The sequence below is a fragment of the Pristiophorus japonicus genome, unplaced genomic scaffold (genome assembly GCF_044704955.1).
Source record: "Pristiophorus japonicus isolate sPriJap1 unplaced genomic scaffold, sPriJap1.hap1 HAP1_SCAFFOLD_417, whole genome shotgun sequence".
Taxonomy (NCBI): domain Eukaryota; kingdom Metazoa; phylum Chordata; class Chondrichthyes; family Pristiophoridae; genus Pristiophorus; species Pristiophorus japonicus.
This window is the reverse complement of record NW_027254058.1, coordinates 337,011-361,058: the sequence shown is the minus strand read 5'-3', so window position 1 is coordinate 361,058 and position 24,048 is coordinate 337,011. Positions and strand designations below refer to the sequence as shown.

The 24,048-nt window shown below is 49.4% G+C and overlaps 1 protein-coding gene across 1 annotated transcript in view; it reads right to left on the bottom strand.

The window, feature by feature from the left end:
• Positions 1 to 7,032: 7,032 nt before the first annotated feature.
• fgf9 (fibroblast growth factor 9) overlaps positions 7,033 to 24,048 on the bottom strand; it is a 32,185-nt gene continuing 15,169 nt past the window's right edge. The window contains exons 3-4 of the mRNA XM_070873101.1: positions 11,266 to 11,369; positions 7,033 to 7,460 (exon numbers count right to left, since the gene is read on the bottom strand). Coding sequence (XP_070729202.1) covers positions 7,272 to 7,460; positions 11,266 to 11,369 — 293 coding nt within the window. The 3' untranslated portion in view covers positions 7,033 to 7,271. The remainder of the gene's footprint in view (positions 7,461 to 11,265; positions 11,370 to 24,048) is intronic.

Sequence of the window (24,048 nt, the reverse complement as noted above, 5' to 3'; positions counted from 1 at the left end):
AACATGCATTGGCAGTCCCAGGGGCATATGAACATGCATCAGCAGTCCCAATGGGACCTGAACCTGTATCTGCAGTCCCAGAGGGACAGGAAGCTGTATTTGCAGTCCCAGAGGGATTTGAACCTGTACCTGCAGTCCCAGAGGGACATGAACCTGTATCTGCAGTCCCAGAGAGCTTTGAACCTGAACCAGCAGTTCCAGAGGGATATGAACCTGTATCGGCAGTTCCAGAGGGATATGAACCTGTATCAGCAGTCCCAGAGGGATATGAACCTGTATCTGCAATCCCAGCGTGATACGAACCTGTATCTGCAGTCCCACAGGGATAGGAACCTGTAACTGCTATCCCAGAGAGATATGAACCTGTATCTATAGTCCCAGGGGGATATGAACCTGTATCTGCAATCCCAGCGTGATACGAACCTGTATCTGCAGTCACACAAGGATATGAACCTATATTTGCAGTCCCAGAGTCATATGAACCTGTATCAGCAGTCTCAATGGGACCTGAACATGTATCTGCAGTCCCAGAGGGATATGGACCTGTATCTGCAGTCCCAGAGGGATATGAACCTTCATCTGTGGTCCCAGTGGGATCTGAACCTGTATCTGCAGTTCCAAAGGGATATGAACCTGTATCTGCAGTCCCAGAGGGATATGAACCTGTATCTGCTGTCCCAGAGGGATATGAACCTGTATCTTCAGTCCCAGAGTGATATGAAGCTGTATCTGCAGTCCCAGTGGGATATGACCTGTATCTGCAGTCCCAGCGGGATATGAACCTGTATCTGCACCACCAAAGGGATATGAACCTGTATCTGCAGATCCCGAGGGATATGAACCTGTGTCTGCAGTCCCAGGTGGAACTGAACCTGTACCTGCAGTCCCAGGGGCATATGAACATGCATCAGCAGTCCCAATGGGACCTGAACCTGTATCTGCAGTCCCAGAGGGACAGGAAGCTGTATTTGCAGTCCCAGAGGGATTTGAACCTGCACCTGCAGTCCCAGAGGGAAATGAACCTGTATCTGCAGTCCCAGAGAGCTTTGAACCTGAACCAGCAGTTCCAGGGGGATATGAACCTGTATCGGCAGTTCCAGAGGGATATGAACCTGTATCAGCAGTCCCAGAGGGATATGAACCTGTATCTGCAATCCCAGCGCGATACGAACCTGTATCTGCATTCCCAGAGGGATATGAACGTGTAACTGCTGTCCCAGAGAGATATGAACCTGTATCTATCGTCCCAGAAGGATATGAACCTGTATCTGCAGTCCCAGAGGGACATGAACCTGTATCTGCAGTCCCAGAGTGATATGAACTAGTATCTGCAGTCACACAATGATATGAATCTATATTTGCAGTCCCAGAGTCATATTAACCTGTATCAGCAGTCACAATGGGACCTGAACATGTATCTGCAGTCCCAGAGGGATATGGACCTGTATCTGCAGTCCCAGAGGGATAAGAACCTTCATCTGCGGTCCCAGTGGGATCTGAAGCTGTATCTGCAGTCACAAAGGGATATGAACCTGTATCTGCAGTCCCAGAGGGATATGAACCTGTACCTGCTGTCCCAGAGGGATATGAACCTGTATCTGCAGTCCCAGAGGGACATGGACATGTATCTGCAGTCCCAGTGGGATATGACCTGCATCTGCAGTCCCAAAGGGATATGAACCTGTATCTGCAGTTCCAGACGGATATGAACCTGTATCTGCAGTCCCAGATGGAACAGAACCTGTATCTGCAGTCCCAGAGAGACATGGACATGTATCTGCAGTCCCAAGAGCATGTGAACATACATCAGCAGTCCCAGGGCATATAAACATGCATCGGCAGTCCCAATGGGACCTGAACCTGGATCTGCAGTCCCAGAGGGAGAGGAAGCTGTATCTGCAGTCCCAGAGGGATTTGAACCTGTACCTGCAGTCACAGAGGGATATCAACCTGTATCTGCAGTCCCAGCGGGCTTTGAACCTGTACTAGCATTTCCAGAGGGATATGAACCTTTATCGGCACTTCCAGAGGGATATAAACCCGTATCAGTAGTCCCAGTGGGACCTGATCCTGTAACTGCAGTCCCAAAGGGATATGAACCTGTATTGGCTGTCCCAGTGGGACCTGAACCTGTATCTGCAGTCCCAGCGGGATATGAACCTGTATCTGCACCACCAAAGGGATATGAACCTGTATCTGCAGTTCCGAGGGATATGAACCTGTATCTGCAGTCCAAGAGGTATATGAACCTGTATCTGCGGTCCCAGAGAGATACGAACCTGTATCTGCAGTCCCAGAGGGATATGAACCTGTATCTGCAGTCGTAGTGGGACCTGAATCTGTAACTGCTGTCCCAGAGGGATATGAACCTTTATCTGCAGTCCCAGAGGGATATGAACCTGTATCTATAGTACCTGAGGGATATGGACCTGTATCTGCAGTCCCAGAGGGATATGAATCTGTATCGGCAGTCCCAGAGGGAGATGAACCTGTATCTGCAGTCCCAGAGGGATATGAACCTGTATCTGCAGTCCCAGAGGGATATGAACCTGTATCTGCAGTCCCAGAGTGATATGAACCTGTATCTGCAGTACCAGAGGGATATGAACCTGTATCTGCGGTCCCAGAGGGATATGAACCTGTATCTGCAGTCCCAGAGTGATATGAACCTGTATCTGCAGTCCCAGAGGGAGATGAACCTGTATCTGCAGTCCCAGGGGGATATGAACCTGTATCTGCAGTCCCAGAGGGATATGAACCTGTATCTGCAGTCCCAGAGTGATATGAACCTGTATCTGCAGTACCAGAGGGATATGAACCTGTATCTGCGGTCCCAGAGGGATATGAACCTGTATCTGCAGTCCGAGAGTGATATGAACCTGTATCTGCAGTCCAAAAGGTATATGAATCTGTATCTGCGGTCCCAGAGGGATACGAACCTGTATCTGCAGTCCCAGAGGGATATGAACCTGTATCTGCAGCCCTAGTGGGACCTGAACCTGTAACTGCTGTCCCAGAGGGATATGAAGCTTTATCTGCAGTCCCAGAGGGATATGAACCTGTATCTATAGTACCTGAAGGATATGGACCTGTATCTGCAGTCCCAGAGGGATATGAATCTGTATCGGCAGTCCCAGAGGGAGATGAACCTGTATCTGCAGTCCCAGAGGGATTTGAACCTGTATCTGCAGTCCCAGAGGGATATGAACCTGTATCTGCAGTCCCAGAGTGATATGAACCTGTATCTGCAGTACCAGAGGGATATGAACCTGTATCTGCGGTCCCAGAGGGATATGAACCTGAATCTGCAGTCCCAGAGGGAGATGAACCTGTATCTGCAGTCCCAGGGGGATATGAACCTGTATCTGCAGTCCCAGAGGGATATGAACCTGTATCTGCAGTCCCAGAGTGATATGAACCTGTATCTGCAGTACCAGAGGGATATGAACCTGTATCTGCGGTCCCAGAGGGATATGAACCTGTATCTGCAGTCCCAGAGTGATATGAACCTGTATCTGCAGTCCAAAAGGTATATGAACCTGTATCTGCGGTCCCAGAGGGATACGAACCTGTATCTGCAGTCCCAGAGGGATATGAACCTGTATCTGCAGCCCTAGTGGGATCTGAACCTGTAACTGCTGTCCCAGAGGGATATGAAGCTTTATCTGCAGTCCCAGAGGGATATGAACCTGTATCTATAGTACCTGAAGGATATGGACCTGTATCTGCAGTCCCAGAGGGATATGAATCTGTATCGGCAGTCCCAGAGGGAGATGAACCTGTATCTGCAGTCCCAGAGGGATTTGAACCTGTATCTGCAGTCCCAGAGGGATATGAACCTGTATCTGCAGTCCCAGAGTGATATGAACCTGTATCTGCAGTACCAGAGGGATATGAACCTGTATCTGCAGTACCTGACGGATATGAATCTCTAACTGCAATCCCAGATGGATTTGAACCTGTATCTGCAGTCCCAGTGGGATCTGAACCTGTATCTGCAGTCCCAGAGAGATATGAACCTGTATCTGCACTCCCAATGGGAACTGAACCTGTATCTGCAGTCCCAGTGGCACCTGAACCTGTATCTGCAGTCCCAGAGGGATATGAACCTGTATCTGCGGTACCAGAGGGATATGAACCTGTATCTGCGGTACCAGAGGGATATGAACCATTAACTGCAATCCCAGATGGATATGAACCTGTATCTGTAGACCCAGAAGGATGTGAACCTGTATCTGCAATCCCAGAGGGATATGAACCTGTATCTGCAGCTTTTCATTGGCTTACCCCAGAAATAACATGTTGAGCAAAATATTATTGACTGAAATAAAACATTGCTGAAAGATTTAGGTCTGAAATCAATTGTAGTTTACAGTGAGAAACATTACGGTTTGCATTTGCAATACATAATCTCAGCTTCACTCCTGCTGCACAATTGGATGAGAGTGAGGGAACAGACAGGAACGCAGTGACGTTGCTGAGACGCAGCGCCAAACATCGGTCATAAGTTAAAGAACTGGATGATATCAGGAACATTTTACAATGTATTTCATTCCGATTCTGGTGAAAAAACAGTTTCTTAGGAGAAACTCACAACAACAGCTGAGGTGGGCGGACACGTGGGCAGGAGCAGAGACCCCAGCTCAGAGCTCCAGCTCCGGGTTCACCAACTCAGGGTCACAGAGATGGGAGATCACTGGCTCTGGATTGGACAGCTCGATTGTTGACTGTCCAATCGAGGAATCTTTGAAAGGTGAAATTAAAATAATTCGTAAAAACCTGATTTTTTCTCATTTTGTTTCCATATCCCACAATGTGCATATATTAATTATTTGTGAATTATTCATGAATTATCGTCGGAGTCGAGGATGGCTTGCTTCCACACTAAAATGAGTTCTGAGGTAACTGATGAGCCAATGTGGGATCTACAGTCTGTCACAGGTGGGGCAGGTGGTGGTTGAAGGGACGGGTGGGTGGGGTATTTGGGTTGCCGTGCGCTCCTTCTGCTGTTTGTGCTTGGCTTCCGCATGCTCCTAGCGAAGATACTCGAGGTGTTTGGCGCCTTCCCACTTTGAGCTGTCTTGGGCCAGGGATTCCCAAGAGTTAGTGGGGATGTCACATTTTTTCAAGCAGACATTGAGGGTGTCCTTGAAGCATTTTCTCTGTCCTCCTGGGGCTCACCTGCCGTGACGTAGCTCAGAGTAGAGTGCTTGTTTCAGGAGTCTAGTTTCAGGCATGCAGACAATGTGGTCCGTCCACCGGAGCTGATCGAGCGTGGTCAATGGCTCGATGCTGGGGATGTTGACCTGAGAGAGAACGCTGACATTGGTGCGCCTATCCTGCCAATGAATTTGCAGGATTTTACAGAGGCAGGGTTGGTGGTACTTCTCCAGTGCGTTGAGTGCCTACTGTAAATCGTCCATGTCTCTGAAGCATTTAAGAGGGCAGGTATCACTACTGTTCTGTAGACCGTGAGCTTGATGCCGGGTTTGAGATCCTGGTCTTTGAATGCTCTTTTCCTCAGGCGGCCGAAGGCTGCACTGGCACACTGAAGGCGGTGTTGGACCTCGTCATCGATGCCTGTCCTCGCTGATAGGAGGCTCCCAAAATGGAAAGTGGTCCACGTTGTCCAAGGTCTTGATAATTGGGGAGAAGTACTATGTGGCGGGGGCAGGTTGGTAGAGAACCTTTGTCTGACTGATGTTTAATGTAAGGCCCAGACTCTCGTACGCTTCAGTGAAGGTGTCAACGATGGTTTGGAGTTCGGACTCCGAGTGCACAAACCCTATTGTAATTCAATGACAGAGGTTGGAACAACCTTGGATCTGGACTGGAGGTGTTGGAGGTTGAACAATTTCCCGCTTGTTCTGTAAATTAACTCCACTCCAGCAGGGAGCTTGTCAAAGGTGAGATGAAGAATTGCAGCGAGGAAGATTGAGAAGAGCGTTAGTGCGATGATACAGCCTTGCTTGACCCCAGTCTGCACTTGTATTTTCATTAATTATTCTTTGGCTAATCAGGTTTTCAATAAATTTTCATCAGCAGAACTCAAACTATGATCCCACTCCCTGACTGGACAGTGACCCACTGGTCAAACCGCTCACACCCACTCCGCACCAACTGGTCAAACACCTCACCCCTCCCTCCGCACCCACTGGTCAAACCCCTTACCCCCCTGCGCCCCCACTGGTCAAACCCCTCACCCCTCCCCCGCTCCGCACCCACTGATGAAACCCCCCCCTCCCACCCAGACCCACTGGTCAAACCGCCTCCCCCCCCTGCCCCCGGACCCACTGCCAAACCTCTCCCCCACCCCCCGCACCCACTGGTCAACCCCACCTCCCCCAACCACCCCCGCCCCCGGACCCACTGGTCAAACCTCCCTCCCCCCTCCGCACCCACTGGTCAACCCCCCGGAACCCACTGGTCAAACCCCCCTCCCCCCTCCAGACCCACTGGTCAAACCCCCCTCCCCCCTCCAGACCCACTGGTCAAACCCCCCCCTCCCCCTCCAGATCGATTTGTCAAGCCCCCTCCCCCGCCGGTCAACCCGCCCCTGGACCCACTGGTCAAATCAACCCTCCGGACCCACTGGTCAAACCTTCCCCGGATCCACTTGTCAAACCTCCCCCCCCCCCCACCCACTGGTCAAACTCCCCCTCCCTTCCCCCGGACCCACTGATCAAACCCCCCCACTCCCCCCCAGACCCACTGGTCAAACACACCCCCCGCCCCTGGACCCACTGGTCAAACCTCCCTCTCCCCCCCACCCCGGACCCACTGGTCAACCCCCCCGGACCCACTGGTCAAGCCACCCCTCCCTCCTCCGGACCAACTGGTCAACCACCCCCCGGACCCACTGGTCAAACCACCTCTCCCCCCTCCGGACCCACTGGTCAAACCCCCCCCCCCCCATGCCGGTCAACCCCCCCACCCGGACCCACTGGTCAAATCCCCCTCCGGACCCACTGGTCAAACCCCACCCCCGGACCAAGCAATGACCATCCAGAGATTGTAATATCCCCACTGGGAATTATTATTTGTGAAAATTCTGACTTAAATATAATTTAAACAAGATATTTCTCTGTAAAAGGGGAGAAGCTGCTCCATTCTGGCCGTTGGTGCGCCGCTGAGACATTGTACAAGTTTAAATTAAGGCGGCACTTGGTGCAAACGGAGGGGAGGAGAGAGTAGGGGACGGGAGGGGAACGGAGGGAAGGGGACGGGAGCGGAGGGGAGGGGAGGGAGTAGAGGGGTCCCAGGGCCCCGGGTCAGGAGCTGCTGACCAGCCGCGGGATGAAGTGTGTGCTGGGGTGGTGAAGCCGAGCTTTGCTCCCGTTCTTAGCCCCCCCTCGCTTGGTTAACGCCACGTACAGTCGAGGATGGGAGTGTGAAGAGTAAGTGGTGTAATGATTCTCCTCCAGCTGTTCTTTAAAGAGACAGTCTTCCGTGAAGGTCTCCTAAACACAAGTACAACAGGGTCAGCCCCAATGTAAACTGCACGCTCGCAGCTTTACTCAAACAGCACGTCTGGATTTCCCCAATGGCACGATTCCTGAGGCGTATATCCGAGCTACACAGCCCAGGATCCATCTCTAGCTCTGTGCTTGTTTTGCTCATCTCAGCACCTTCAGGGACTGTACCCCAGGGAGAGTCAGCACCTTCAGGGACTGTACCCCAGGGAAAGTCATAGAAACATAGAAAATAGGTGCAGGAGTAGGCCATTCGGCCCTTCGAGCCTACACTGCCATTCAATAAGATCATGGCTGATCATTCCCTCAGTATCCCTTTCCTGCTTTCTTTCCAGACCCCTTGATCCCTTTAGCTGTAAGGGTCATATCTAACTCCCTCTTGAATATATCCAATTAACTGGCATCAACAACTCTCTGCGGCAGGGAATTCCACAGGTTAACAACTCTGAGTGAAGAAGTTTCTTCTCATCTCAGTCCTAAATGTCCTACCCCTTATAGAAACATAGAAGCATAGAAAATAGGTGCAGGAGTAGGCCATTCAGCCCTTCTAGCCTGCACTGCCATTCAATGAGTTCATGGCTGAACATGCAACTTCAGTACCCCATTCATGCTTTCTCACCATACCCCTTGATTCCCCTAGTCGTAAGGACTTCATCTAACTCCCTTTTGAATATATTTAGTGAATTGGCCTCAACAACTTTCTGTGGTAGAGAATTCCACAGGTTCACCACTCTCTGGGTGAAGAAATTCCTCCTCATCTCGGTCCTAAATGGCTTCCCCCTTATCCTTAGACTGTGTCACCTGGTTCTGGACTTCCCCAACATTGGGAACATTCTTCCTGCATCTAACCTGTCTAACCCCGTCAGAATTTTAAACGTTTCTATGAGGTCCCCTCTCATTCTTCTGAACTCCAGTGAATACAAGCCCAGTTGATCCAGTCTTTCTTGATAGGTCAGTCCCGCCATCCCGGGAATCAGTCTGGTGAACCTTCGCTGCACTCCCTCAATAGCAAGAATGTCCTTCCTCAGGTTAGGAGACCAAAACTGTACACAATACTCCAGGTGTGGCCTCACCAAGGCCCTGTACAATTGTAGCAACACCTCCCTGCCCCTGTACTCAAATCCCCTCGTTATGAAGGCCAACATGCCATTTGCTTTCTTAACTGCCTGCTGTACCTGCATGCCAACCTTCAATGACTGATGTACCATGACACCCAGGTCTCTTTGCACCTCCCCTTTTCCTAATCTGTCACCATTCAGATAATAGTCTGTCTCTCTGTTTTTACCACCAAAGTGGATAACCTCACATATATCCACATTATACTTCATCTGCCATGCATTTGCCCACTCACCTAACCTATCCAAGTTGCTCTGCAGCCTCATAGCATCCTCCTCGCAGCTCACACTGCCACCCAACTTAGTGTCATCCGCAAATTTGGAGATACTACATTTAATCCCCTCGTCTAAATCATTAATGTACAGTGTAAACAGCTGGGGCCCCAGCACAGAACCTTGCGGTACCCCACTAGTCACTGCCTGCCATTCTGAAAAGTCCCCATTTACTCCTACTCTTTGCTTCCTGTCTGACAACCAGTTCTCAATCCATGTCAGCACACTACCCCCAATCCCATGTGCTTTAACTTTGCACATTAATCTCTTGTGTGGGACCTTGTTGAAAGCCTTCTGAAAGTCCAAATATACCACATCAACTGGTTCTCCCATGTCCACTCTACTGGAAACATCCTGAGACTGTGTCTCCTGGTTCTGGACTTCCCCAACATTGGGAACATTCGACCCGCATCTAACCTGTCCAGTCCCGTCAGAATCTTATATGCTTCTATGAGATTCCCGCTCATCCTTCTAAACTCCAATGTATCAAGGCCCAGTTGATCCAGTCTCTTCTCATAGTCAGTCCTGCCATCCCAGAAATCAGTCTGGTGAAGCTTCGCTGCACTCCCTCAATAGCAAGAACGCCCTTCCTCAGATTAGGAGACCAAAATTGAACACAATATTCCAGGTGAGGCCTCACCAAGGTCCTGTACAACTGCAGTAAGACCTCCCTGCTCCTATACTCAACTCCCCTAGCTATAAAGGCCAACATACCATTTACCTTCTTCACCGCCTGCTGTGCCTGTATGCCAACTTTCAATGACTGATGAACCATGACACCCAGGTCTCGTTACACCTCCCCTTTTCCTAATCTGCCGCCATTCAGATAATATTCTATCTTCGTGTTTTTGCCCCCAAAGTGGATAACCTCACATTCATCCACATTATACTGCATCTGCCATGCATTTGCCCACTCACCTAACCTGTCCAAGTCACCCTGCAGCCTCCTAACGTCCCCCTCACAGCTCACACCGCCACCCAGTTTAGTGTCATCTGCAAATTTGGTGATGTTACACTTAATTCCTTCATCCAAATCATTGATGTATATTGTAAAGAGCTGGGGTCCCAGCACTGAGCCCTGCGGCACTCCACTAGTCACTGCCTGTCATTCTGAAAAGGACCCGTTTATCCTGACTCTCTGCTTCCTGTCTGCCAACCAGTTCGCTATCCACGTCAGTATATTACCCCCAATACCATGTGCTTTGATTTTTCACACCAATCTCTTGTGTGGGACCTTGTCAAAAGCCTTTTGAAAGTCCAAATACACCACATCCACTGGTTCTCTCTTGTCCACTCTACTAGTTGCATCCTCAAAAAATTTCAGAAGATTTGTCAAGCATGATTTCCCTTTCATAAATCCATGCTGACTTGGACCGATCCTGTCACTGCTTTCCAAATGTGCTGCTATTTCATCCTTAATAACTGAATCCAACATTTTCCCCACTACTGATGTCAGGCTAACCGGTCTATAATTACCCGCTTTCTCTCTCCCTCCCTTTTTAAAAAGTGGTGTAACATTAGCTACCCTCCAGTCCATAGGAACTAATCCAGAGTCGATAGATAGTTGTAAAATGATCACCAATGCATTCATTATTTCCAGGGCCACATCCTTAAGTACTCTGGGATGCAGACTATCAGGCCCCGGGGATTTCTCGGCCTTCAATCCCATCAATTTCCCTAACCCAATTTCCCGCCAAATAAGGATATCCTTCAGTTCCTCCTTCTCACTAGACCCTCGGTCCCCTAGTACTTCCGGAAGGTTATTTGTGTCTTCCTTCGTGAAAACAGAACCAAAGTATTTGTTCAATTGGTCTGCTATTTCTTTGTTCCCCATTATAAATTCACCTGAATCCAACTGCAAGGGACCTACGTTTATCTTCACTAATCTTTTTCTCTTTACATATCTGAAGTCAGCATCTTCAGGGACTGTATCCCAGGGAAAGTCAGCACCTTCAGGGACTGTACCCCAGGGAGAGTCAGCACCTTCAGGGACTGTACCCCAGGGAAAGTCAGCACCTTCAGGGACTGTATCCCAGGGAGAGTCAGCACCTTCAGGGACTGTATCTCAGAGAGAGTCAGCACCTTCAGGGACTGTACCCCAGGGAGAGTCAGTACCTTCAAGGACTGTACCCCAGGGAGAGTCAGCACCTTCAGGGACTGTACCCCAGGGAGAGTCAGCACCTTCAGTGACTGTATCCCAGGGAGAGTCAGCACCTTCAGGGACTGTACCCCAGGGAGAGTCAGCACCTTCAGGGACTGTACCCCAGGGAGAGTCTCCCAGTGGACTCGGACCCAATTGCGCTCGATGCTGGGACCTTGTGCTGTGATGATGGTGGCTTCCTCCTGCCCACTCAGCAGGGAGTGTGTGGTGAGAGGATTCGGTGATTGTGAGCTGTGACACTTACCGACCCGTACAAGGTTCCTTGTCTGGTGATAGCGAGAAACAGTTGGGTGACCACTGCTCGAATGCCAACGATCCCAACTCGCACAGAAAATAGTTCCATAATACCTGTCGAAGCAGACAGAGAACCTTGAGCAATCCACGACATTAAGCTTATACAATGCAACACTGAGGGAGCTGGATTAACATCGGTGGAGATACAGTCAGTAACACAGGGTGCTGGGGGAGAGGAGTTACTGAGTGACAGCGTGATATATCCTTACTATACAGTACAAATGCACATGAGGCCCATACTTGAGAGAAGGTCACTCTGTGACCAGTAACCTTTATTTCCCAGCACTGAAGTGATGAAGGTGGGTGGAGCTTCCCCTTTTATACCTGAAAGACCAGGTTAGGAGTGTCTCCCACAAGTTCATCACCTAGTGGTCAATGTTCTCACTTTATACAACTTCGTTCAGTTTATACATGGGTTCAATGACAGTTAAATACATGACATCACCTCCCCCCCCCCGCCAAAGTCTTATTGGGATCACAGGTTAAGTCTCTCTGGTGGTTTACGCTCCCTTGTAGAGCACCTGAGTTGGGGCTCTGGTTGTTGGGCGCTGGCCTGAGTGTCTGCTGTTTGCGTTGCTCAGGCCTGTCCGGACTGCCCACAATGACTGGGCTCTCCTCCACTTGGTTCCGGTGTTCGGTCACCTGTGGAGGAGTGAACTCTACATCGTGTTCTTCCTCTGCTTCTTCTATGGGGTTGCTGAACCTCTTTTTTGTTTGATCCACGTGTTTGCGGCAGATTTGTCCACTGGTAAGTTTAACTACCAGAATCCTATTCCCCTCTTTGGCAATCACAGTGCCTGCGAGCCATTTAGGCCCTGCAGCGTAGTTGAGAACAAAGACAGGGTCATTGACATCAATACATCGCGCCCTCGCATTCCCGTCGTGGTAGTCACATTGTGACTGGCGGTGCTCTCAACAATTTCTTTCATGGTGGGGTGTATAAGGGATAACCTGGTTTTGCGCGTCCTTTTCATTAGCAGCTCTGCGGGTGGAATCCCTGTGAGCGAGTGTGGTCGGGATCTATCGGCCAACAGGAGGTGTGATAAGTGGCTTTGTAGGGAACCCCCTTGGATTCTGAGCATCCCCTGTTTGATTATCTGCACTGCTCGTTCCGCCTGGCCGTTTGAGGCTGGCTTGAACGGTACCATTCTGACATGGTTGATACTATTTCCTGCCATGAAGTCCTGGAATTCACGGGCCTGTAAAGCACGGGCCATTGTCGCTGATCAAGACGTCCGGTAAACCATGGGTGGTGAACATTGCCCGTAGACTTTCTACCGTGGCAGAGAATGTGCTTGAATTGAGAATGTCACACTCGATCCATTTGGAGTAGGCGTCGACTACAACCAAAAACATTTTTCCCATGAAAGGATCTGCGTAGTCCACATGGATGCGTGACCATGGTTTGGCAGGCCAGGACCTGGGGCTAAGGGGGGCTTCCCTGGGCGCATTGCCCATCTGGGCGCACGTGTTGCACCTGCGAACACAAAGTTCCAGATCTGCATCTATACCTGACCATCAAACGTGTGACCTGGCAATTGCCTTCATCATGACAATGCCCGGGTACTCATTGTGGAGTTCTCTGATGAACATCTCTCTGCCCATCTGGGGCATGACTACTCGGTTTCCCCATAGTAGGCAATCGGCCTGAATCGAGAGTTCATCCTTGCGCCTATGAAATGGTTTGAATTCCTCAGGGCATGCCCCGTATGTGGCTGCCCAGTCCCCATTAAGGACACATTTCTTGACTGAAGACAGTAGCGGGTCTCTATTTGTCCAAACTTTGATTTGACGGGTGAACCTTCACTTTCGAAAGCTTACACAGCCATGACCATCACAGCAGCATGCTCGGTTGCCCCCTCGGTGGTGGCTAGTGGGAGCCTGCTGAGTGCATCGGCGCAGTTTTCAGTGCCCGGTCTGTGCCGAATTGTATAGTCATAGGCGGCTAACATGAGTGCCCACCTCTGTATGCAGGCCGATGCATTTGCATTTATGACCTTGTTGTCGGCCAAAAGGGACGTTAGGGGTTTGTGATCTGTCTCCAGCTCAAATTTCCTGCTGAACAGATACTGGTGCATTTTTTTTACAACATAAACACACGCAAGCACTTCCTTTTCTACCATCCCGTAGCCCTGTTCTGCCTGGGCCAGACTTCTGGGGGCATAAGCTACCGGCTGTAACTGACCCTTGGCATTAACATGCTGCAACACACAACCGACCCCATAGGACGACGCGTCGCACGTTAAAACAAGTTTCTTACATGGGTCATATAGCGTTAACAGATTGTTGGAGCATAACAAATTTCGTGCTCTATCAAAAGCCCTTTCCTGGCTGTCCCCCCAGACCCATTCACGACCTTTGTGTAGCAGCACATGTAGCAGCTCTAATAGCGTGCTCAACTTGGGAAGAAAGTTACCAAAATAGTTCAGGAGCCCGAGGAACGAACGCAACTCCATCGTGTTACGGGGTCTGGGTGCTCTCTGGATCGCTTTTGTTTTGGACGCAGTAGGTCTGCTCCCGTCTGCTGCTACCCTCATCCCCAGGAATTCTACCCCTGGAGCTAGGAAGGCGCACTTCACCTTTTTCAGTCTGCGTAGCACCTCCTCCAGGTTGCGGAGGTGTTCTTCAGTATCACAACCCGTGATGAGGATGTCGTCTTGAAAAACCACTGTCCTTGGAATCGACTTGAGGAGGCTTTCCATATTGCGTTGAAAGATTGCGGCGGCCGAGCGAATCCCAAATGGACATCTGTTATACTCAAACAACCCCTTGTGTATCGTGATGGTGGTCAGCTTCTTCGACTCACTTGCCAGCTCCTGGGTCATGTAAGCTGAGGTCAGGTCCAATTTTGAAAAAAGTTTGCCACCGGATAGCGTCGCAAAGAGGGTAGCGGGTACTGGTCTTGGCGTGACACCCGATTGATGGTGGCCTTGTAATCACTACATATTCTGACCGACCCATCCGCCTTGAGCACCGGCACAATCAGGCTCGCCCAGTCACTGAATTCGACTGGCGAGATGATGCCTTCCCTCAGCAGGCGGTCCAATTCGCCTTCTATCTTTTCCCACATCACGTACGGCACCGCTCTGGCCTTGTGGTGTACTGGCCTGGTGTCCGGGTTTATGTGAATCACTACCTTGGTCTCCATGAAAGTGCCAATGCCGGGCTGAAATAGTGAGTCAAATTTGTCCAGGACCTGTGAGCATGATATTCACTCCACAGAAGAAATTGCATTGACATCGCCCCATTTCCAGTTCATGACAGCCAGCCAAATCCTCCCCAGCAGTGCGGGACCGTCACCCGGGACAATCCAGAATGTCTACCTGTTCTCCGAATCTTTGTGGGTCACGTCTACTGTGGCGCTGCCTAGCACCGGAATGATCTCCTTTGTGTATGTCCGTAGCTGTGCATCAATTGGCAATAATTTTGGCCTCCTGGCCTTGGATGCCCACAACTTGTCGAACTGTTTGATACTCATCAGGGACTGGCTGGCCCCCGTGTCTAGCTCCATTGATACTGGGATGCCATTGAGGAGCACTTTCATCATTATCGGTGGCGTCACGGTGTATGAACTGTATATGTGCTCCACATGAACTCACTGAACTTCAGCTTCCAGTGATTTCCCCCAGTGTCCATTTGGCCTCGTAGGGCTTACATCGTCCGCGTCCTCCTCATACATCAACCTGGCCGCAGGCTTCCTTCACATACGCGGCAAGTGACCGCGGACGTTGCAATTTCTGCAGGTATATTGCTGATACCTGCAAGCTCTGGCTGTGTGTTTGCCTCCACACCTCCAACATGAGCCGTTGTTGGAATCGAAAGACCCATTATCAGTCGATCGTCTCTGACTGTCTGTGTAACTGTTTTTAAGCACACCATTAACAGGTGTTGATGGCCCCATTACTGGCCGCATTGTCCCTTGCAATGATGTGAATCGCCGTTCAGCTAGCCATTGTCTCTGTTGAATTCCCCCTTTGGATTCGACTACATGCTCGGGCATGTCCGATTGCCACTGTCTGCCTGGGGAACTGTGTGCTGCGTTAACAATGTTGACTCCCTGTCCATTTGCTGCATTTAAACCAAGATTTTTGTCAACCATCATTCTGGTCTCTTCCTCCCGTGAGATAAATGTCTGGGCCATCAAAGCCGCTGTTTCCAGGGTCAAGTCTTTGGTTTCGATCAGTTTCCTGAAAATCCCAGCATGCCCGATGCCCTCAATTAAAAAGTCCCGCAGCATCTCCGCTCTGCATGCATCTGGTAACTTACGCCATGCTGCTCGCCGGTTTAAAATGTTCCCTGATCAACTTACTGAGCTCTTCAAAAGTCTTGTCCGCCGACTTCTCTGGCGCTAGAAGGTCCTTCATCAGGGAGTACGTCCTGGACCCACAGGAGATGAGCCCTGCGTTTTGTCAGTCGAATCCTGTCCCAGCCATTCCTGTCCCAGCCATTCCTTAGTGACGAAACTTTGCTGTCGTCTCTCAATAAAGTCGTCCCAATCATCACCAACACAGTACCTCTCGTCTGTGCTGTTAGTGACCATGCTCGCATGGTTTTAATCCCAGTTTCTCGTCGCCATTGATATATCCTTACTATACAGTACAAATGCACACGAGGCCCATACTTGAGAGAAGGTCACTCTGTGACCAGTAACCTTTATTTCCCAGCGCTGAAGTGATGAAGGTGGGTGGAGCTTCCCCTTTTATACCTGAAAAACCAGGTTAGGAATGTCTCCCACAAGTTCACCACCTAGTGGTCAATGTTCTCGCAGTGTACAACTTGGGTCAGTTTATACATGGGTTCAATGACAGTTAAATACATGACACAGCGTGAGGGAGCTGGATTAACATCAGTAGAGATATAGTCAGTAACACAGGGTGCTGGGGAAGAGGGGTTACTGAGTGACAGTGAGGGAGCTGGATTAACATCAGTAGAGATACAGGCAGTAACAGGGCGCTGGGAGAGAGAGGTTACTGAGTGACAGTGTGAGGGAACTGGATTAACATCAGTAGAGATACAGTCAGTAACACACGGCACTGGGGGAGAGGGGTTACTGAGTGACAGTGTGAGGGAGCTGGATTAACATCAGTAGAGATACAGTCAGTGACACACGGCACTGGGGGAGAGGGGTTACTGAGTGACAGTGTGAGGGAGCTGGATTAACATCAGTAGAGATACAGTCAGTGACACAGGGCGCTGGGGAAGAGGGGTAACTGAGTGACAGTGTGAGTGAGCTGGATTAACATCAGTAGAGATACAGTCAGTGACACACGGCACTGGGGGAGAGGGGTTACTGAGTGACAGTGTGAGGGAGCTGGATTAACATCAGTACAGATACAGTCAGTAACACAGGGCACTGCGGGAGAGGGGTAACTGAGTGACAGTGTGAGGGAGCTGGATTAACATCAGTAGAGATACAGTCAGTAACACAGGGTGCTGGGGGAGAGGGGTTACTAAGTGACAGCGTGAGGGAGCTGGATTAATATCAGTAGAGATACAGTCAGTAACACAGGGCACTGGGGGAGAGGGGTTACTGAGTGACAGTGTGAGGGAGCTGGATTAACATCAGTAGAGATACAGTCAGTAACACAGGGTGCTGGGGGAGAGGGGTTACTAAGTGACAGCGTGAGGGAGCTGGATTAACATCAGTAGAGATACAGTCAGTAACACAGGGTGCTGGGGGAGAGGGGTTACTGAGTGACAGCGTGAGGGAGCTGGATTAACATCAGTAGAGAAACAGTCAGTAAGCTGGGGGAAGAGGTACTCCCGGGTATCTGTTATTCCATATATAAACCCCCGAACCCCTCGATTACTTCCAGTCTGTAACACACTCCCTGGTATCTGTTATTCTATATATAAACCCTCAATTAGATTCCAGCCTGTAACTCATTCCTGGGTATCTGTTATTCTATATATAAACCCTCCGAACCCCTTGATTAGATAACAGCCTGTATCGCACTCCTGGGTATCTTTTATTCTATATATAAACCCCCAAATCCCTCGATTAGATTCCAGCCTGTCATCATCATCATAGGCAGTCCCTTGGAATCGAGGAAAACTTGCTTCCACGCCCAAACTGAGTTCTTTAATGGCAGAACAGTCCGATACGAGAGCCACAGGCCCTGTTACAGGTGGGACAGACATTCGTCGAGGGGCTGGTTTGCCGCGCGCTCCTTCCGCTGCCTGCGTCTGGCCTCTTCACGCTCTTTCCGTTGAGACTCGAAGAGGTCTCCCTGGTGTCAGTGGTGATGTCGCACTTTACCAGGGAGGCTTTGAGGATGTCCTTATAACGTTTCCGCTGTTTTCCTTTGGCTCGTTTACCATGAAGGAGCTCCGCATAGAGCAATTGCTTAGGGAGTCTTGAGTCTGGCATGCGAACTATGTGGTCTGCCCAGCGAAGCTGATCGAGTGTAGTCAATGCTTCAATACTGGGGATGTTAGCCTGGGCGAGGACACTGATGTTGGTGCGCCTGTCCTCCCAGGGGACTTGCAGGATCTTGCGGAGACATCGTTGATGATATATCTCTGGCGACTTGAGGTGTCTTCTGTACATCGTCCATGCCTCAGATCCATACAGGAGGCCGGGTATTACTACAGCCCTGTAGACCATGAGCTTGGTGGTAGATCTGAGGGTCTGGTCTTCGAACAATCTTTTCCTCAGGCGGCCGAAGGCTGCACTGGCGGCGATGCTGAACCTCCGCATCAATGTCTACCTTTGTTGATAAGAGGCTGTAACTCATTCCCGGGTATCTGTTATTCTATATATAAATCCCCCCGAACCCCTCGATTAGATCCCAGCCTGTAACTCACTCCCGGGTATCTGTAATTCTATATATAAATCCCCCCGAACCCCTCGATTAGATCCCAGCCTGTAACTCACTCCCGGGTATCTGTTATTCTATATATAAATCCCCCCGAACCCCTCGATTAGATCCCAGCCTGTAACTCACTCCCGGGTATCTGTTATTCTATATATAAATCCCCCCGAACCCCTCGATTAGATCCCAGCCTGTAACTCACTCCCGGGTATCTGTAATTCTATATATAAATCCCCCCGAACCCCTCGATTAGATCCCAGCCTGTAACACACTCCCGGGTATCTGTTATTCTATATATAAATCCCCCCGAACCCCTCGATTAGATCCCAGCCTGTAACTCACTCCCGGGTATCTGTTATTCTATATATAAATCCCCCCGAACCCCTCGATTAGATCCCAGCCTGTAACTCACTCCCGGGTATCTGTTATTCTATATATAAATCCCCCCGAACCCCTCGATTAGATCCCAGCCTGTAACTCACTCCCGGGTATCTGTTATTCTATATATAAATCCCCCCGAACCCCTCGATTAGATCCCAGCCTGTAACTCACTCCCGGGTATCTGTTATTCTATATATAAATCCCCCCGAACCCCTCGATTAGATCCCAGCCTGTAACTCACTCCCGGGTATCTGTTATTCTATATATAAATCCCCCCGAACCCCTCGATTAGATCCCAGCCTGTAACTCACTCCTGGGTATCTGTTATTTATATATAAACCCCCCCGAACCTCTCGATTAGATTCCAGCCTGTAACTCACTCCCGGGTATCTGTAATTCTATACATAAATCCCCCCGAACCTCTCGATTAGATTCCAGCCTGTAACTCACTCCCGGGTATCTGTTATTCTATATATAAATCCCCCCGAACCCCTCGATTAGATCCCAGCCTGTAACTCACTCCCGGGTATCTGTTATTCTATATATAAACCCCCCCGAACCTCTCGATTAGATCCCAGCCTGTAACTCATTCCCGGGTATCTGTAATTCTATATATAAATCCCCCCGAACTCCTCGATTAGATCCCAGCCTGTAACTCACTCCCGGGTATCTGTTATTCTATATATAAACCCCCCCAACCTCTCGATTAGATCCCAGCCTGTAACTCATTCCCGGGTATCTGTAATTCTATATATAAATCCCCCCGAACCCCTCGATTAGATCCCAGCCTGTAACTCACTCCCGGGTATCTGTTATTCTATATATAAACCCCCCCGAACCTCTCGATTAGATCCCAGCCTGTAACTCATTCCCGGGTATCTGTAATTCTATATATAAATCCCCCCGAACTCCTCGATTAGATCCCAGCCTGTAACTCACTCCCGGGTATCTGTTATTCTATATATAAACCCCCCCAACCTCTCGATTAGATCCCAGCCTGTAACTCATTCCCGGGTATCTGTAATTCTATATATAAATCCCCCCGAACCCCTCGATTAGATCCCAGCCTGTAACTCACTCCCGGGTATCTGTTATTCTATATATAAATCCCCCCGAACCCCTCGATTAGATCCCAGCCTGTAACTCATTCCCGGGTATCTGTAATTCTATATATAAATCCCCCCGAACCCCTCGATTAGATCCCAGCCTGTAACTCACTCCCGGGTATCTGTTATTCTATATATAAATCCCCCCGAACCCCTCGATTAGATCCCAGCCTGTAACTCACTCCCGGGTATCTGTTATTCTATATATAAATCCCCCCGAACCCCTCGATTAGATCCCAGCCTGTAACTCACTCCCGGGTATCTGTAATTCTATATATAAATCCCCCCGAACCCCTCGATTAGATCCCAGCCTGTAACACACTCCCGGGTATCTGTTATTCTATATATAAATCCCCCCGAACCCCTCGATTAGATCCCAGCCTGTAACTCACTCCCGGGTATCTGTTATTCTATATATAAATCCCCCCGAACCCCTCGATTAGATCCCAGCCTGTAACTCACTCCCGGGTATCTGTTATTCTATATATAAATCCCCCCGAACCCCTCGATTAGATCCCAGCCTGTAACTCACTCCCGGGTATCTGTTATTCTATATATAAATCCCCCCGAACCCCTCGATTAGATCCCAGCCTGTAACTCACTCCCGGGTATCTGTTATTCTATATATAAATCCCCCCGAACCCCTCGATTAGATCCCAGCCTGTAACTCACTCCCGGGTATCTGTTATTCTATATATAAATCCCCCCGAACCCCTCGATTAGATCCCAGCCTGTAACTCACTCCTGGGTATCTGTTATTTATATATAAACCCCCCCGAACCTCTCGATTAGATTCCAGCCTGTAACTCACTCCCGGGTATCTGTAATTCTATACATAAATCCCCCCGAACCTCTCGATTAGATTCCAGCCTGTAACTCACTCCCGGGTATCTGTTATTCTATATATAAATCCCCCCGAACCCCTCGATTAGATCCCAGCCTGTAACTCACTCCCGGGTATCTGTTATTCTATATATAAACCCCCCCGAACCTCTCGATTAGATCCCAGCCTGTAACTCATTCCCGGGTATCTGTAATTCTATATATAAATCCCCCCGAACTCCTCGATTAGATCCCAGCCTGTAACTCACTCCCGGGTATCTGTTATTCTATATATAAACCCCCCCAACCTCTCGATTAGATCCCAGCCTGTAACTCATTCCCGGGTATCTGTAATTCTATATATAAATCCCCCCGAACCCCTCGATTAGATCCCAGCCTGTAACTCACTCCCGGGTATCTGTAATTCTATATATAAATCCCCCCGAACCCCTCGATTAGATCCCAGCCTGTAACTTACTCCCAGGTATCTGTTATTCTATATATAAATCCCCCCGAACCCCTCGATTAGATCCCAGCCTGTAACTCACTCCCAGGTATCTGTTATTCTATATATAACCCCCCCCGAACCCCTCGATTAGATTCCAGCTTGGAACTCACTCCCCAGTATCCATTATTCAAAACAAGTCAGAGGAAACTGTTTCCTCTGGCAAGTGGGCCAGTAAGCAGCGGCCAGAGATTTAAAATCATTGGCAAAAGAACTCGAGGGGAAATGAGGAGAATTTTTTCACACATGGAGCTATGATCTGGAACGCTCTACCTGAACTGGAGCAGGGATCAGATTCCATCGGAACTTTCATGTACTTGAAGAGGACTAATTTGCAGGGTTATGGGGAAAGAGCAGGGAGTGGAACTAATTGGATTGCTCTGTCACAGAGCCAGCACAGGCAGGATGGGCCGAATGGCTTCCTTCTGTGCTGTGAGAGTCTATGAATCCCAGCTTTTCCACATAACTGAAGTCTCTCATCCCTGCTATCATCCTGGTAAACGTCCTCTGCACCCTGGCCAAGGTCTTGACATCCTTCCTAAAGTATGGTCCCCACAACTGTACACAGTACTCCAGCTGGGGCCTAACCAGTGATTTGTAAAGGTTGAGCATCACTTCCTTGTCTTTGTATTCAATGCCAGTATTCACAAAGCCAAGTATCCCATAAGCTTCCTTAACCACCTTATCAACTTGCCCAACCACCTTTAAAGGTTTGTGAATCTGCCCCCCACCCCCCCCATCCCAGGTCCCTCTGCTCTTGCACCCCACCGCACCCCCCCCCAAATAATACCATTGAGATTACACGGCCTCCATGTTGTTCCTCCCAAAGTGCATCTCTTCACACGTAGCTGCATTAAATTGCATCTGTCATATGTCCTCTTTTAGCCCCAGTATAATTTTGGTGAACCTGTGTTGCATCCCTTTCAAGGTGCGGAGCCTAGAACTGAACACCGTTACTCTACATGGGGTCTGACCGAGGCTCTGTACAACTGATGCAGAACCTCCTCCCCTTTGTATTCAAACCCTTGAGATAAAGACCAACATTCCATTACCGTTTTTGATAATTTTTTGTGCACTAGCTTTGAATGGTTTGCGTACCTGGACCCCGAAATCCCGTTGCTCCTTCACAGCTCCCAGTCTCTCGTCATTAAGAAAGTATTCCGATTTTTCTCTCAGATCCAAAGTGGATGACCTCACACTTTCCCACATTGTATTCTATCTGCCATAGTTTAGGAACATGAGAACAGGAGAAGGCCAATCAGCAGCTCGAGCCTGTCAATCTGTCATGGCTGATCTGTATCCTAACTTCATCCACCTGCTGGCTCCATATCCCTTAATACCCTCAGATTTAAAATTATGAACTGAGCTAGCACCTACTGCTTTTCGTGGAAGAGAGTTCCACACTTCTACCCTTTGCATGACGAAATGATTCCTAACTTGTCTCCTGATTGGCCCTCCTCTACATTCTCACCCTGTAGTTGTAAAGGCTAACATTCCATTTGCCTTTTTGATTATATTTTTGGACCTGACCATTACAGTCGAGCGATCTGTGAACATGGACCCTCAAGTCTATTTGCACCTCCACTGTTCCCAGCTTTTCACCACGAGAAATACTCCGATCTATCCGTTTTATGTCCAAGATGGACGACTCACACATACCTGTGTTGAATCCATCTGCCACAGTTTTGTCCACTCACTTAATCTATCAATGTCTCTGTGTCAAAGTTATGCACCCGTCTACACAAACATGTCACCAATCTTTGAGTCATCGGCAAACTTGGAGATATGGCTCTTGTGTTATCGAAATCATTAATATTTAAAGTGAATAGTTGCGGCCCCAGCACAGATCCTTGTGGGACACCACTAGTCATATCCTTCCAATTCGATTCCCATTATCCCTACTTTCTGCCTAAACTCCTAATCAGGTCAATAATTTGCCTTCATTTCATAGAATCAGAGAAATTTACAGCACGGAAGGAGGCCATTTCGGCCCATCGTGTCCGTGCCGGCCAACCAAGAGCTCTCCAGCCTAATCCCACTTTCCAGCTCTCAGTCCGTAGCCCTGTAGGTTACGTCATTTTAAGTGCACATCCAAGTACTTTTTAAATGTGATGAGGGTTTCTGCCTCTACCACCCTTTCAGGTAGTGAGTTCCAGACCCCCACCACCCTCTGGGTGAAAACATTTCCCCTTAAATCCCCTCTAAACTTCCTAACAATTACTTTAAATTTATGCCCCATCGTTGTTGACCCCTTTGCTAAGAGAAATAGGCCCTTTCTGTACATTCTATCCAGGTCCCGCATCATTTTATACACCTCAAATTAAATCTCCCCTCTGCCTCTTCCATTTCAAAGAAAAGTACCCGGTCTATCCAATCATTCCTCATAGCTAAAATTCTCCAGTCCTGGCAATATCCTCGTAAATCTCCCCTCTAGTACAATCACATCTTCCCTGTAATGTGGTGACCAGAACTGCACGCAGTACTCCAGTTGCGGCCTTACCAGTGTTTTATCATCATCATCATCATCATAGGCAGTCCCTCGGAATCGAGGAAGATTTGCTTCCGCTCCTAAAGTAAGTCCTTTGGTGGCTGAACAGTCCAATGCGAGACCCTATCACAGGTGGGACAGACATTTGTTGAGGGAAGGGGAGGGGCGGGACTGATTTGCCGCACGCTCCTTCCGCTGCCTGCGTCTGACCTCTTCACGCTCGCGGCGTTGAGATTCAAAGAGCTCAACGCCCTCCCGGATTCACTTTCTCCACCTAGGGCGGTCTTCGGCCAGGGACTTCCAGGTGTCAGTGGTGATGTTGCAATTTACCAGGGAGGCTTTGAGGGTGTCCTTGGTACAATTCCGCTGCCCACCCTTGGCTCGTTTACCATGAAGGAGCTCTGCATAAAGCATTTGCTTAGGGAGCCTCATGTCTGGCATGCGAACTATGTGGCCTGCCCAGCGAAGCTGATCGAGTGTGGTCAGTGCTTCAATGCTGGGGATGTTGGCCTGGTCGAGGACACTGATAGTGTGCCTGTCTTCCCAGGGGATTTGCAGGATTTTTTGGAGACGTCGTTGGTGATATATCTCCAGCAACTTGAGGTGTCTACTGTAC